Source organism: Vanacampus margaritifer, chromosome 2, assembly GCF_051991255.1.
Source record: "Vanacampus margaritifer isolate UIUO_Vmar chromosome 2, RoL_Vmar_1.0, whole genome shotgun sequence".
Classification (NCBI taxonomy): domain Eukaryota; kingdom Metazoa; phylum Chordata; class Actinopteri; order Syngnathiformes; family Syngnathidae; genus Vanacampus; species Vanacampus margaritifer.
The window spans coordinates 645,008-661,782 of record NC_135433.1 but is presented as its reverse complement, the minus strand read 5'-3'; the positions used below and the strand labels follow the sequence as shown (position 1 = coordinate 661,782).

Genomic DNA, 16,775 nt, shown 5'->3' with positions numbered 1-16,775 from the left:
AATAAAGGTTTAACATTTTACAATTACTGAAGTATAATTTTGAAGTAAAAAGTTAATATTACAAAAAAAAACTTCTTTGTAATTAACAAGATTCCAGCATGATTGCATTCGCCGCCATCTCCCTCCCGTGCGCTTCATATGCGACGACACGCCAGCTTCCGCCCGGGGGCGGAGTCTTCCATACTTCATCAACGACAGTAGATTTTTTTGGCTTGGCGGCGCTAAAATCTTGCTCGTTTCTAAATCCGGAAATGCGAGCGTCCCCGCGCGGGGCAGACCGAGGCGGCGCTCGCTCTCTCATATATTCAGAATAAGATCTGAATATTTGTGCAATATGAGTTCTGAAACAAAATCAGCCTGTTTTCATCCATCTCGGGGGCGGCCATTTTGCCCCTTGCTGTTGCAACGACCAATCACAGCTCAGCTGTTTTCTGAAGCTGAGCAGCACTGTAAAAAAAACAAAAAAAAAAAACACACACATTTAAACAAACAGACATTTTTTGTCAATTGGGGCGCCAGAAAAATACTCGAGTAAATTAAGAAGTAAGTAAGAAAATTACTTTTTTTTTCATAACTTAAGTACAATTTAAAGTCATTTTAACAAGACTGTATGTAATATAACAGTATATGACAAAAAAAATAATGTGATTCATCTTTCAAAACATTGCCAATAATTGTTGAAAAAATAGATATTGGGTTTTAAAGTTGAATTTGACATTTTATTCCATTAAATAACAGACAAATATTTCTGAACTGACGATACATTTGTGAACGTATTCTAACAATCAATATTTACATGTTTTTTGTAAAAGAATAGAAATATCTACAATTAAGTTGTAAGTGGGTCGTTAAGCTCTAAAACAAGCAGAAAAGGAAGGAAAAAAAGAGGACACTCGCCTGCTTTAGCCCTGGCAGAAGTTCGAAACACAACGAGCTCAAAAAGTCATTTTTTTTATTTTATTTTATGATTTGAAGATGCCAGCATTTCCACATCATTTGATCTTTTTGTCTATCTGGTGACATTGTTGAAAAAATAATAATAATCAGAATTCATGTTCAAGCAGTTATTCAGTACTTGTACTTTTTTTGATAACTACTTTTTACTTTGACTTTTACAGCATGTGATTGGTTGTCAGCTGAGACCCGAGAAATTGTGGTGTAATAATAATAATAATAGATTTGATTTGTAACACATCTCAAAGTGCAGCACCGGCAACAATGAAAGCACCGTTTAGAAAATAAATAAGTAAACAGTCAAAATAAGAGTAAAAAAAGTCCAGACTAAAATCAAAACTCAAAATAGAAATAAATCAGGAAAAGCTTTTTAAAAAAGGAAGCTTTTGATGTTATTTTCACTCGACAGCAAGTGCCAAAATGGCCGCCTTCTGATCATAATGATAAAAACTGCTGAATTTTGCTGCTTAATTTATATTCCACTAACACAATCTTAACCAGAATACCACATTTAGTGTCAAGAACAAAAGTTTTGGGTTGACATCCCCTTTAAAACATTTGGCGAACGTCTGCCAAAGGTTTCGCGAACATTGCAGCCTCGAATGAAGAAATCGACATTTGACCTTCGCAAACGTTCGTCGTGATTAACGTCGTGGCGTTAATCATCAATCTGGCATCTGTTAGCACTCGCAAGCTAACGAGCGCTCACGACGCTGATTGCTTATTATTTGTTTATCCCGTGTGGATGTTGGCGCCCGGCGAGATGGCGATGGAAGCGCGCCAGTTGGATGTCATCCAGCCGCTCGTCCGTCAAAATGATGGACGAGCGGCCGGAGAAGAATTGCAAGCGGCAAATCGGATTGATGAGAGATGGATGACTTCCACCGCCGTCACGCCTCACGCTGGTCAATTCCCGTGCGTTTATCCGCTTTCCTCGTCATCTCTCGGCTTCATCGCGCGACGTCGTGACGTTCGCCGATGCACCGAAGAGAAGAACCTCCGGCCCGTTTCCTCCCGCTGACTAAACGCTAATTAAGCGAGCAGGAAATCAAATGTAATTAAAGTCCGGCCTTCCCGAAGATGAGGTTACGCCAGGCCGTCGCTTCTCCCTCAGCATCACCTGCGAATATGCTGAGTCAGCGGCGGGAATCCGAGCGCTTTGTCATCATGTGGAATAACAACATGCAAACGTTGATGCGAACGCCTTGATGTCGTGAGCACGACCTTAAGCTAACGGTGAGCGTTAGCGACTCAGATCAAGTCTGATTTTGTTCACAAAAATAACATTTTCATTTATTTTGATCACTTTTCCTCCCTTAAATTTCTAGAAAAGGGCCAACGACAATGAATGATTTGTGACCCCCCCCCCCCCCCTCTGGAATTTGGGTCATTTTTTCTACACATTTTTTTCTACACATTTTATACAATTTATGAACAGTGAGAATATTTAAAGAAGGGAAAAATGTGAGAAAATGTAAATGCCTCAATTGGTAAAAGTGTATAAACTTTGTGTTGAGGGGTTTTAGAGTCTTAAAACATTTATAATAAATGTAAAACATAAAACTAACTACTTTGCGGGTTTCATTTGTTGCGGGTATTTTTGGGAACCGAACTCAGCGGAAAACGAGGGAACGCTGTATATGTCAAATGCTTATTTTCCTTCCCTTAAGCGCTAAAACGCCACATTTTGTTCCAAGTTTAAAGTAGTCAATCCAAAGGTCACATGACTTTAGTTGTATATATTTTTGTATTATCCTATATACAATAATCTATAAATATTAGCGGTGCAATGGATCACAAAAGTCACGGTTCGGATCGGATCACGGATTTGAGTCACGGTTCGGATTGTTTTTTGGATCAGCGGGAAAAAAAGGATAAAGAGTACTTTGTCTTCATTTATTTTGTAAAACCCTTTTTTCCCTTTAAATAAAAAAAATAAACAATTCAAAATGTCTAATATAGCCGCAATATGAGGCAGAAATATTCTTATTTTTACAATATGGCCCATGTGTAAAATAACAAGGTATTTATTATTGGCTTAAAATTGTGTTCCTAAAATCTAAACGGCTATTTTTGACATTTTGAGTTGAATGTTTTTCTTTTTTTGATGGGCAAAACTGTTTTCATAAAATAAATGATGACAAAGTTCTATTTATTTGTATTTTATTTATTTAATAATGAAAACGCCACAAAGTCGTCCAGAATGAGTTAGTAAGCCGGTTACCAGCTGTCGAACTCATTTACAACTACCAGTTGGTAATGCTAACAGCTAGCTTCTATTATGCTAGCCAGTAGCCACTTACGTCGGCGTAATGAATTAGCGGTTTCTTAGCGTTCTGAATTAGCGATTGAATATGCGTTGGGGATAGCGTTGTATTGATGTTGGTCGCAACTTTATCGTCTGACGTCTAAAAGGGAAGTCAAGCTCGCCGTCACGCCGCGACGTGGGCCACTTTCAAAGTAAAAGTTTAGCAAGGCTATTTGCATTGCCGTCAATGTCTTATTTGGTACTTTATTTTGAAGTTAGCCTTGTTACGTTGAGTCGTAGTTAAGTTTCAGCTCGTGTGAATCGTGTCGAGACGCAGAATAAAAGATCCCGTATCATGAAAAGGCTCCCATACGTGCCACTTTGGTGACTTTCAACTTCTTCTGCTGCTGTTGTGGTGGTTGTGAGCTGATCATGTTGCTTTCGTGTGAATGCGCTCTGTGGTTTTTTTTTGGTTTGTTTTTTCCACCAACCAATCCGCGGATCGCGCACAGTCCGAACCGTGGGGCCTGATCCGAACCGACCACGTATCAATGGTGATCCGTTGCCCCACGAATAAATAAAAATAAATAAAGAATAAATATTCTGATTGGCACGAACCCCAATAGATTAATCAGCCTGTAATTTACATGAAACTTCCCACGTCAAAGTTGACGTGACGACAAAATCGTTGAAGGTTTCCCTGATCGATCCCGGCGCTGCTCGTCTCCTCTCTCGGGACGTCGGAGCAACCTGCCGAGGAAACTCATTATCCGCCGCAAGGCCCGATTAACTGCCGGCTCCCTAACGTGCACTAATGGCTCCAATTAGCGCCGCTAATCACGCTGGTTTGTTTGACATCAGTCGGACCGGAAAAGCCGAAAGCGCTCCCGTCGCAAATGCGGCGCTCGCTGGGCTAATCTTGCTCTCGGCAACTTTGCACCTGTCAGCAGAAGACGACCAAAACGTGGAGGCGGCGGGCAGATGTGTCGGATAAAAACTGACGTCGCCTGGAAGTTGCTGGCAGGCTTGCAAAGGGCTGCGGAATTTCTGGTCGCCAGCAAGAGGTTCGTTCTCGCTGGCTTTTCTGTGAAATTCAAACTTTGACATACAGTAACTCTACGCAGGACTAACAGATCCCTGTAGATGGCAGCGTTGCATCACTTTGGAGATCCGAGGTAGCGATCAGTCATGACAGTTGAGGTTAGGACAGGCTTCTGCAACAGCCGTAGTTTGTGTCGCTCGCGGTAGGATCGCTAAGGCGGACTTCAAAATAAAGTTGGCCAAATAATACATTGACGGCAATGCAAATAGCTTTGGTAGACTTTTACTTTGAAATCAGGCCGCGTGATGGCTAGCTTGACTTCCCTTTTCGACCTTTAGGATTTCTTGATCATACTTTTTCTTAACATTATGTAGTTGCGACAAACGTCAAAGCAACGCTATCCCGAATTCATATTCAATTATTAAGTTTGAACGCTAAGAAAGCGCGAGTTAATTGCGCCGTCATTCTATGGCACGACACAAACTTCCGATGTTCGTGGCTATCGAGCTAGCGTTACCTACGAGTGCCTGGCTGGTAACATACATGAGTTTGACAAATAATACCTGGCTTGCTTCTTTATTCTCTAATAATAATAATACATTTGATTTATATAGCGCTTTTTTGGATCCACTCAAAGACACGTCACAGAAGTTGCATTATTCATGCGCTCACACATTCACACTGTGGTGGCGCTAAGCTACTTAAATAGCCACAGCTACTTTGGGCAGGCTGACGGAAGGAAGCGTGGCTGCCCGTGTGCGCCTACGGCCCCTCCCACCAAACATTGGCACCTTCCATACACCAGTATGAGTAGCAACACATTGATGTGGCAAGTGCCTTGCCCAAGGACACGCCGACAGATAATGGGGATCGAACAGCCGACCTTCTGGTTACTGGCCGTCCACTTTTCTGGACCAAGGCTGCTTTGTAATTCACTCTCCAGAGTTAAAGGAAGGGAATGTGCCTTAAATTGCCCTTTGAGGTCTTTTCATTATTTAAAAAAAAAAAAAGATAACTAGAACTTTGTCTTCATTTATTTTATAAAACACTTTTTGTCCATTAAATATCTCTATTTTTTAAACACGCCCATCCAACTCAAAATGTCAAATATAGCCGTTTAGATTTGAGGATTTGACTTAAACTTGTCTTCCTAAATCCTTATCTGCCATATTAGACTTTTTGTTTTTTAATGCTCAAAAGTGTTGAAAATAGATGAAGACAAGTACTATTTATCTTCTCTCTCTTTTTTTTTCTGGCTGATCCTAAAAATGATCCGATCCAAACCGTGACTTTTGTGATCCTTTGCACCGCTCGCGTGCGTATTCAGCATCATTTCGCTAGATGTGTTTTTTTGTTACCACTCTTGTTGTTGTTGTTGTTTCAAGTAAAGGCAAATTTGGCTATAAAACAAATGTTGTGAAACATGAGAAGCTCGTTGCTGTTTTGCTTGCGGTGGAAAAAAGGTTGGAGACCCCCGACTTTAGGAAGTGTCTAGAAAAGATGCCACGAAAATCACCAACCAACATCACAGTTGCTCCGGTCTCAGGTCACAAAGCAGCCCAAAATCACGTTGCGCCACAACTTAGACCGGTTTTCAAGCTTTATAAAAAAAAGTACTGAAAAATGTTAAGGATTTGTTTTTCGACACTTGGATGCTTTGATCAAGTGTCCAATTGAATGAGAAGTTTGTGCTTCTCGCCTTTCCCCACACAAAGGACGCATCCGACCTGCTGCGTCTGCAATCTGCTTATTGGATCTCGTCAGTAAATTGCTCGTTAGGAATCCTCGGGGGCCCGGGCGGGGGGGCCGAAGCCTCCCGCGGGCTCCACGGATGGGAGCGGATTAATGGCGGGAGCGCAAAGAACTTTCCTTCTTTTGCTTTATTAGCCGAGCGACCTTGAGAAAACATGAGACTCGCGCCTGAAGCAGCAGAAGTGAGACGACCTTCGCGCAGAACTTCAAGTGAGCAAGATGACACCAAGTTTAACACACCTGCTCTCCATTTACACATGATCGCACATTGTCACATTAACGAGAAGGAAAGAAAATTGCTACTTGGGCACAATTGGGACATTTTCACATAGGGGTGTACTCACTTTTGTTGCCAGTGTTTTAACTGTGCTGAGTTGTTTTTTTTGGGGGGGGGGGGGCAGTGAATATTGAAAATATATTGAAATATATACATTTAGAAAATGTATCACATATTATTCATCAACTAATTGATTATCCAACTAAATGACATATTTTGATAATCAATTAATTGTGTTAGTAATTGTTTCATCCTTTATATTGATATTAATTATAAATAGGCAAATCAAGTTTATTTGTGGAGTGCAATCCGTACACATGACAATTCAAAGTTGTTTTATGTAAATAGCAATATAAAATAATGTCATCTTAATGTCCTTTGTTGATGGAAGCCGGAAGCATGTGCAGGTTGAACAGACGGGGTTCCGGGATCGACCCATGGGGATCTCCACAGCTCGTAGCCATTTGGCCACATTACAATCCTTATTGCCATCGCACATATTTTTTTCTCTCTACTGATTTATCACATTTGATTCCTTGATTGATGTGTTGTAAATACAATAAGATAATTATAGAGTGATTATTAGTAATATCAACTATTTTAAATATTTTCTTACAAATGAAACCTTTCCTTTTTATTCATGCATAATGTATTTTTATTCTATAAAACAAGAGAATTACGTTTGACTATAGTTTTTACAATTTTACAGATTCTACATGTCCATTGTTTTTTTGTTTTTTTTAATGAATGATACTAATTACTTTTTTTTTAGAACAAATTATAAGAAAAATGTTTTCTGGAAATCTAAAATGTGAAAATGAATTAGTATTGAAATGAAGTATTTTACATGCAGATTTAATGTTGTTTTTTTATGAACTTGACCTGACCCCTTTGTTCATTTTCAAAATGAAATGTGACCCTTAACTCGTTGACTGGGAGCCATTTTCACTGAAGCAACCCCCTTCGCTCCCGGCTTTTACTGGTTCTGAACTGATTTTGCAAGGCCTGCAGAATATTGTGTTCTATTGCTATAAAAGCATGGAAGCTACCAAAAGAAAGATTTGAATCTCTTCTTTCATCAGGAAACAAATATATAATTCTATTTGTTTCTATTTTGCAGCAATTAGCATTAGAATATAGCCAGGTTCCATCATTATTCACAAATCTGTTTAGAACGGTGGGCACCTTTTCTCAACAAGGCCCTGGTTGATCTCCTTTGCTTTGCTGCCACCTGCTGGCCGTTTGTGTAATAACTACCAATGCTTCAAGTGTTCTCTTCAGTTCAGAGGCTTCATCAAAAAAAAAAAAAAACGCTAGTGAGTCCAAGAGTCGAACCTCAAAAGAAGACGCTTCACAGTGACAGGAAGTCAATCATTTTTTACGATCATTGGCGGCCAATTACAGTGTGGAACTTGTGTCTGCTGAGTCATGAGACTTGACAGACATAAGTTCGCTACAGGAATTGGAACGGAACCGTGAGTGTAAATCGATGGTAACCATGACAACGACACATCCAAGATGCGAGCGCGCGTTTGTGTTGTATTGACGTGCTGAGAGCAACAAGGCCATCGAATGGCACGTCAATGAGCATTGATGCTAACGCTGTTAGCGCTTCATTGAACAAATATACCACTTGAAGGCAAACAGGACGTAGCATCGATTGTTCTCCGTGTGACCTTGACATCGAGAGATGTTCAACAACATCGATGCAGTTGGAAAGTTTTTCTTTTGAAATTTGCCCCCAATCAACAAGAAAAGATCACTCGTGAGAACGATGTCTCAAGGAGCTATGTCTGAAATTGAACAGGAAGTCGGCCATTTTGGTTTCAAGCAGACATTTTGCATTCTGTCGCATCTTGTGAGTAGGTAGAAAAGTGAAGCGCCGCCAACCAACATCCAATCTGGTGGACACGTCGATCAAATGAATACGTTTAAAAGATTCATGCCTGAAATTCAACAAGCAAGTCAGCCATTTTGATTTGACACTCGTTTGTATCCTCTGGACAGCTGGCAAAACTTTTTTCCCATGTGTGTCTGTTTCCGTTTGGATCTTGTATTAGCCATTGACAGAACATGCAACAAAATCCAGAATGTTCATTCCACATTGACTTGAATAGCTTGTGTTGCATTTTCTCCATCTTAAAAGTCAGCATTGTTCTGCTGAGTCAGCAAAAAAAAAAGAGAAGAAAAAGTTTGCTGCGCTTGCTGCTGAGTTTTCTGCCAACACTGAAGTGAGATTGTGCTGCCCTCTAGCGCTCAGACGTGCGTCCTACACATCTTTCTTCAACTGGACTCGGCATTGTTGTTGTTGTTTTTATGACGTCACCCGCGTGTGTGTGTTTGTAGATTTCTGATTGTCCTTGGCTGTTTGATTTTGGCCGTGTTGACAACCTTCAAAGAGCACGAGAAGACTTCAGCTCATTGGCTGGTGGTTCTGGTGAGCTTTCACACGCACGCACGCACGCACGCGCGCGGACGTGACTGTGTGTTTGTGGCTTCCCAGGAGACGTTCGCCATTTTCATCTTCGGGGCGGAGTTTGCGTTGCGCGTCTGGGCTGCAGGATGTTGCTGTCGTTACAAAGGATGGCGAGGAAGGCTCAAGTTCGCCCGCAAGCCGCTTTGCATGCTGGGTAAGGACGGCCTAACCCTAACCCTAACCCGTCCCGAATGCTACATGGCAATTGTCTTGTTTTTTCTACACCGGATCTTCCTGAAATTGCCCTCTGAGAATCTGAGAATCCATTTGTGGTGATGAGACGATCCCCGGGTTCAGCAAGCTGTCCTGTCAAAAGAGACATTTTAGGCCAAATAAATCACCACAAATCTGTCTCGAGCAGCAAAACATTTTTCAGATTGTGATGAAGCCCGAATGCTAATTAGAGCTAAACCAGAACACAAAAAGATGACTTATTAAGATGACTTAAGATTTATTTTGTTCTACCTTTCGTCTTCCTTTTTTTTTCTTTTTTTTGTTGTTCTTGGTTTTTCATACCATTTTAGACTTTTCTGCCTTTCTGTCAAATTTCTGACATTTTGGACAATTTTATGGACGTATAGTCATTTTCTACGCATCTTCTTCCTCTTTTGGACATTTTCTGGCTTTTTTTCTGCCTTTTTTGCTTAAAATTTTTTAACCTTTTGGGCGATTTTATGGACATTTTCTGGTAATTTTCTTGATTTATTCTTTTATTTTTTGAACATATTTTTCTGTTTTTTCTTAAATCAATTTTCTGCCTCTTTTTTTATATCTAAAAATAAAATGTAAAAAACAAAGAAGACAACTCTACCATTTTTTTTTAGCTCCACAGGGAGCAACAGGAGAGGGACTAAAGTGCCGCATGTGTTTCCAGGGCTGCAGGTTGCAGACCCCTGGACCGTCCGGCTCATCCATTGTTGACTATATAGTATCATATGAAAATCACTATATACGATAGGGTTAGGGTGTTTAATCGTCTAATTTCATCGATGGCGTAAAAACTTGCGCATCTGGTGTGACAATTCGAATCTGACCGTGCTGGATGCTTTCTATGACACGCCCACGGCGCAAGCGACATTTTGGTGAGGGAAAGTAGACTCGACCCGACGGCAGCTCAAAGCAGGTCGAAGTTGAACGCTAAATTGATAAAGAGAATAAGAGAAATGGCTTTGATTGGCTGGAAATCAAATTGGCTATGTTCACTCCCACAACGGCAATTTCAATCAGTGCACATACCAAAACAAAGAAAGAAACTGTGGAAATCCCCACTGTAGTGATTGCGGAGTCGGGAATGAGCGATTGATTGCGAACACGATGTAACCTTTGTGATGTTCTGGGATGCTCAGACATCTTCGTTCTGATGGCGTCGGTGCCGGTGGTGGCGGTGCGTAACCAAGGCAACGTGCTGGCCACGTCCCTGCGCAGCCTGCGCTTCCTGCAGATCCTGCGCATGTTGCGCATGGACCGGCGAGGAGGAACCTGGAAGCTGCTGGGCTCGGCCATCTACGCGCACAGCAAGGTGGGACGCGGCGCCCCCTGTGGGACTGGAGGCCAATGGCGGACAATCGCGCACTTGAAACACTCTCACGTGCACCAAACATTGTTTTGCTCTCACACTATTGAAATGCACTTAAGCACACTAGCAAAACACTTTAAGGGTTTTAGTTCACACAATATTGAAATGCTCTCTCACTCAAAAGTAACAATTTTATTGCTCACACATTCTAATAAAATGCCCTCACTGCAATATATAAAATATTCTCACACAGTACTCAGACACTCTCACGCCCTACTCAGCTTTTTATTGTTCTCATGCTCTACTAAAATGCTCTCACATTTGCTACTGAAACATTGTCACACACAAGCTCACTTACTTTCTACTATTTTTTTTTGCCACTCACAATGACTGCCAAGACACTTTACTTTCACATTTACTACTGAAAAACTCTCTCACATTCTACATAATTCTTTTTACTCATTCTGCTGCATTAAAACATTCTCCCACACGACTCAAACTCTTTCACACACTTGTCAGCTTTTTATTGTTTTGTTGCACTACTAAAACGATCTCCTACATGCTACAGAAAACTCTCACACACTACTGAAGCCCTCTCACTAGTGATTTTTTGCCACTCGCAACAACTCTCTCATTACACTACTGAAATGCGCTCTCACTTTCATTTTTTTGGGGGGGTCACCTTAACTACTAAAACTACTCAAACACTCTCTAGCACCACTCAGCTTTTTATTGTTCCCTTGTAGCCTACTACTAAAGTGATCTCATACATTTCTCACACACTACTGAAGCTTTCTTACTACTGAAATTGTTGCCATTCACAAACACTCTCACAACCACTACTGAAATGCTCTCTCATTGTTGTTGTTTTTGTCACTTTGACTACTAAAACGTTCTCACACACTACTCAGCTTTTTTATTATTTTCATGTACTACAAAAACGCTCTCACACATGATTCTGAAAATCTCACCCACACGACGGAAACACTCTCATGTGATTGCGTGTGAGAGCATGTAAGTAATGCGTGCGAATGAGATTTTGTTGCGCTGCGGCACGTAGGAGCTGATCACGGCTTGGTACATCGGCTTCCTGTCGCTGATCCTAGCGTCCTTCCTGGTCTACCTGGTGGAGAAGGACGACGTGACGCTGGACACGTCCAACCAGGACGACCCCACCGCTCAGCCCAAAGCTCAGGACTTCGACACGTACGCCGACGCGCTGTGGTGGGGGCTGGTACGTGCTGTGACGTCACGCGACCGGCGCGTCGGCGTGCAAATGTCACAAGTCGCCTCGCGCTGTCGTAGATCACGCTGACCACCATCGGCTACGGTGACAAGACGCCAAAGACGTGGGCGGGGAGACTTCTGGCCGGAACCTTTGCGCTGATCGGCGTCTCCTTCTTCGCGCTGCCAGCGGTACGTAATGAAGACATTTAACATTTTCTATGCATATTTTTACTGTTTATGAATTGACTTATAGTATATAGATGCCATATAACTGATAATGTTTGTGTGAAATATATTGGGCATATTAACTGTATTGTAATGAATAACACTTTTCACTCCCTTCCAGCTGGTGAGATAAGAAATGTGTGTGTCTGAAAGGGAGTCAAGTTCTCAAGTACTCAAGTTGATAACACTGTGGGTCTGAGGGAGTCTAGGTCGCATACCTGTCTAATCATATATTTCCGGCTTTGGACGGGGAAATGGAGTAAACATGTCAGTAAATCACTTGTCTGCCTATTATAATTACTAACCCTTTGTCCAGCCTCAGAGGAGGAGGATGCTTTTTTCATCTATAAAACGACTGTGTGTTTTCATATTGACACACTCGAGGCTTAACATAATCTTCGAATGTAAGCATTTACTCAAGTGTCTTTAAGAGCTCTTAAAATAAATTCTTTATAAAGAAGGCTTCTTCATCAGATCTCATTTTTCAATTATTTTTGAACACGCAAAGATTACACTTAATATAGTAATCAAATAATACCTTCAGTAACCGTGGATATTGATCACCTCACATTTGGTAAATTTGACACATTGATGACGTCACATCCAGGGTTATTATAGTTTGAGAATTTTCATTTGAGTTAGTTTTCGGTTTGAGTTTTTGGTTTTTAAATTTAGTTAGTTTTAATTCGTTTTCAGGGTGGTTCTGTTAGTTTTAGTTATTAAGTTATGTAAAAAAAAAAAAAAAATCGCTTTAGTTGAGTTTTAGTCAGTATTAGTTTTCGTGTATGTTTTTTTGATTTTAATGTGTATTACTTGTGTGCAGAGGTGTCAAATCCAGGTCCAGAAAGTAAAAGCCCACCACAATTTGGTTTTAGCCATTGATGCTTGCAAGCTAGCTAGCTAGCTAGCTCCCTAGCAGGTAAACAAGCTCCATGGGAGCTAGCCAGGGAGCTAGCTAGCTCGCTAGCTCGCTAGCTCGCTAGCTCGCATCAATGGCTAAAGCCAAACTGTAGCAGGGTTTTTTTTTCTTTCTGGATCTGGATTTGCCACCTCTGCTTTTGCGCAATATTTAATAAACACCATGTTAAAATGAGAAAAGTAGCTAATTTCTTTTTTTGAAAAGCATTTTCGTTTAGATTTTATTTTGTTACCAAAATTGTCTTTTGAATTTGAGTTTTGTTTTTTTCGTTAGTTTTCGTTCACTAAAATAACCTTGGTCACATGGCAGGGTATCCTGGGTTCTGGTCTGGCCCTGAAGGTCCAGGAGCAGCACAGACAGAAACACTTTGAGAAGAGACGCCATCCGGCCGCGGGACTCATCCAGGTGAGAGGAGAGGAGGCCCCGCCTACCCGCTCACCCGCCGCCGTCATCCGATTGGACAAATTCAGGCTGCGTGTCTGTTGCAGTCGGCGTGGCGCTATTATTCCACCAATCCAATCAGGGAAGACCTCATCGCTACGTGGAGGTTCTACGAGACCATCATCTCGCTCCCGTGCTTCAGGTGAGTCGTGTGGACACACACACATGCTGTTGAATTCTTTTTTTTTGGGGGGGGGTTTGTCAGTTGTCCGCCTGTGTGATTTTTGTTTTTACAAGTTAGCATGTTTGTCTTTGTCTCCATGCAGGAAGGACCATCTGGACGTCATGGCCAGGTAAGACACGCCATGACACTTTGTGTGACAACCGTCCTATTAGACAAAAAATGGACTGGTCGCTAGACAATCTCAGGTCACATTAAGGTTATTATTGGTCATGAAAACAAATGAAATAATAAAAAAGTCAACAACAAAAATTTGCTGACGAAATAAAATAAACATGAAAATGTTTTTAAAAAGGAAAACGAACTGAATAGGGCTGGTATCGGTTGTCATTTCCTCAATCAATTCGATTTCGATTCACAAGAGTTCAGTTCGACTCGATTTTGATTTTTTTTTTTTCCCCAATTCGATTCACTTTAATTCAATCCGATATTGATTCATTATGAAACATGAATTATTCTTAAATATCAAGGGCATGGTAAAAACTTCACAAACATTAAACTCCAAATAAAATTTTGTGGAGGCAGTAAATGGTGAAAGGATTTAGTTTATTAATGAGAGTAGCACGTGTTCTAATCACTTACGTATTACACATTGACATCAGCAAGGAAGACATGAAAATATTGTCCATCTATCCAATTTCTTAAGCGCTTGTCCTCACAAGGGTCGCGGGGATGGAAAATTGTAATTCAATAATTGTAAATATAAATTAAAATGATTCTGAATTGTCTGATAATAAGTCGGTTCTTTCATAAATGTAAGAAAATACTTTTAAATTCATTTTAACAGTAAATTTTAACAAAAAATCAGCCTTTCAAATTTTATTTTCTTACAAATTTATTAATTATTAATTTTAAAAAGAGATATTAAAATAATTGACTCATGGGTTTATGAATTGATATCAGTGATATGGATTATTCGATTTTTTTTTTAACCCAACCCTGTAACTCAAGCTAACGCTAACGTTGATAAAACTAACTGCAACTGAAAATAACTCATATTCATCATAACAATCATAGCGAAAATGTCCTTCGTTTTTGCCTTTGTCAATGACGAGCTTTTTTGCTTCATTTCAAGCCAACACAAGCCTTGCACAAAGCGCGGTTGAACTGCGCACATGGGTGAACTTTATTGTAGGAAACGTATTTTAGTTGACGAGCAGATATACATGGAGCATTTTGCGCCATTGTGGGAGAAGAATGCAGCCGGCTCCTGGCCAAAAGAAGCGGCTCCGCTCATTCCCATTACAATCAGGGCGATGGAAGCGCTTTGCGGAAGTATAAATGGATTTGCTGGGGTTCGTGCGTGAAATTGTCAACTGCAACATCTTCCCTTGCCGGATGATGTCGTCGGCCGCGCATGTGACGTGGCCATTTGGAGTTGCGCAATCCATTTGTAGAATGATTGATAAAGCTTGTCCCACGTGGTTGTGATATTTAAGGAATGAAATCGGATATCATCCACAACACACGTCTGTGGAGCGCCAAATCATCAAATGCCAAAATGGCGTTATTCCACCTGCGTCACTACTTAGACCTGCTGCGGAAAGTAAAAAAAATATGAATAAATGATTTAGTTATCACACTTACAAAGAGGATCCAAATTTTGGACAAAATACATTATATGTCGTCATTTTTTTTGTTGACCCAAGAGCTAGGTGGCGCTATATTTATTACTGACTATTGTCATACAGATACCTTCAGGCCGTAGATCTTGCTTAAATGTACAACCGGAGCTGCTTTGTTAAAACTTAGTAGGGGGCGCTAGTGAGTCATTTTACTAAAAATCGTGCAATACACGATAAGTTTCACAAGTTTCTGTGCATGTTTAGGCCCTCAAAATCGGTGTTGTTTTCTTGGCGAACAGTGCGTAGCCCCGCCCACAGTGATTCACGAAAAGTCGCACATTTTGTGTTGTGACATCATGAACAGTCTTCTTAACAAATATGAGGTCCATCCCGGTTGGAGAACAACATCAAAGAAAAAAACATGTATTTAATTTGGCCACTAGAGGGCGCTATGACTATGATGAAATCTAAGTTTCTAGAGGTCTTCAGGACTGGACTCTCATCAAATGTGTGAAATTTGGAGACGATCGGATCATCTGGGTCAAGTTCACGCAGCTTTCATTGTCACGGTGAATCATCAGACTTTGCAGCGCCGTCATGGCCACGCCCTTTGCCAAAACGTCACAATAGTTGGTGTGAGGCAGGATCAACATGTTAAGGCTTCTGTGACAAATTTTCAACTCGATCCCTCAAACGGGCTCAGTGCAGTCGATGAAAATGTCAATTTTTGTCACCACTAGGTGGCGATATAGATGTAACCAAATATTATCATATCAATGCCCTTCTTTACAGTTGAGAGACTGCATCAAAGCCTTCTGTATGCTCTAGCATAAAAATACATTTAAAAAACGTATAAATATGTCCTTGGGACACTTGAAAAATCTCAAATCGAACTTATTTATGCATTTTTAGGAGGAAAAGAGTTCAAAGTAACTGAATTCAAAAAGCAAGTCAAAATCACATAAAAAGAAGTGTCATGAAAAGTAAAAGTCAAACGATTCTAACCCTGGTGCACAAACAACTCGCTAGCGTCTTTGCCATCTGACGTGTCCCAAAACTTTTGTGGGCTTCCTTTGAGCGCCAAACGACGACGTCATCTCGTTAGTTTGTCTGTTTTCGCACAATCTCGTCCTCATCTCGATGTTGCCAGCGTTTCGCCGCCTCCCGGGAGCTTTTCAGCGCCCCAAAGAGGCGGACATTGTTGGCGCGCATGAGAGCGCTGGTGACGGTGTCGGGTTTGGCCCCCCGGCAGGGCTCTGGTTCTGCGCCGAGTGCTCTGGGCTTTGTGCGGCCCAACAAAGAAAGTGTCTTCAAGTCTTCTGCTGCTGCCAGGACGCATTGTGGCGTCCCTCAAACGCATGAAAAGTCCCACCGTGCCTCCGTGGCGTCCGATCGCCGCTCCACAACCGCCGCTCCACAACCGCCGCTCCACAACCGCCGCTCCACAACCGCCGCTCCACAACCGCCGCTCCACAACCGCCGCTCCACAACCGCCGCTCCACAACCGCCGCTCCACAACCGCCGTCAAAGGCGCCCAAGCACATATTTTCAGATTTGGAAAATCCTACAGAACAAATAGCTCACAAATGTACTTTTTAAAATGATAAACAAAAGAAAGCAATTCCTTGCGGTTCAGTGTCACTGTCGAGTCCGTTTTTGGTCTCGTAAATCTCTTCTTTCATCAGGAAAAAAAAAGTTTCAGTTTCCATTTTGCAGTAATTAGCATTAGAATATAGCCAAGTTTCATCATTATTCACAAATCTATTTAGATTTGTGAGTAAATGACCTTTTATCAACATGGCCCTGGTTGATGTTTGGTGTTCTGCTGCCACCTGCTGGCCGTTTGTAAAATAACTGCCATTGTTTTAACCGTTCTTTGCATTTTAGAGCCTTAAAATTTTTTTTTTTTTTTTAAAACATATAAAAACGTCGTTGGGACACTTAAAACAATT

The 16,775-nt window shown here is 41.2% G+C and overlaps 1 protein-coding gene across 5 annotated transcripts in view; it reads left to right on the top strand.

Annotated features, from left to right (window-relative positions):
* kcnq3 (potassium voltage-gated channel, KQT-like subfamily, member 3) overlaps positions 1-16,775 on the top strand; it is a 52,488-nt gene that overhangs the window by 28,990 nt on the left and 6,723 nt on the right. For 3 of the 5 annotated variants that reach the window (XM_077556838.1, XM_077556839.1, XM_077556837.1), the window contains exons 3-9: positions 8,620-8,903; positions 10,096-10,268; positions 11,326-11,499; positions 11,571-11,681; positions 12,946-13,041; positions 13,125-13,219; positions 13,344-13,370. In XM_077556838.1, coding sequence (XP_077412964.1) covers positions 8,620-8,903; positions 10,096-10,268; positions 11,326-11,499; positions 11,571-11,681; positions 12,946-13,041; positions 13,125-13,219; positions 13,344-13,370 — 960 coding nt within the window. The remainder of the gene's footprint in view (positions 1-8,619; positions 8,904-10,095; positions 10,269-11,325; positions 11,500-11,570; positions 11,682-12,945; positions 13,042-13,124; positions 13,220-13,343; positions 13,371-16,775) is intronic. The other 2 variants (XM_077556841.1, XM_077556840.1) reach the window with 1 other exon arrangement.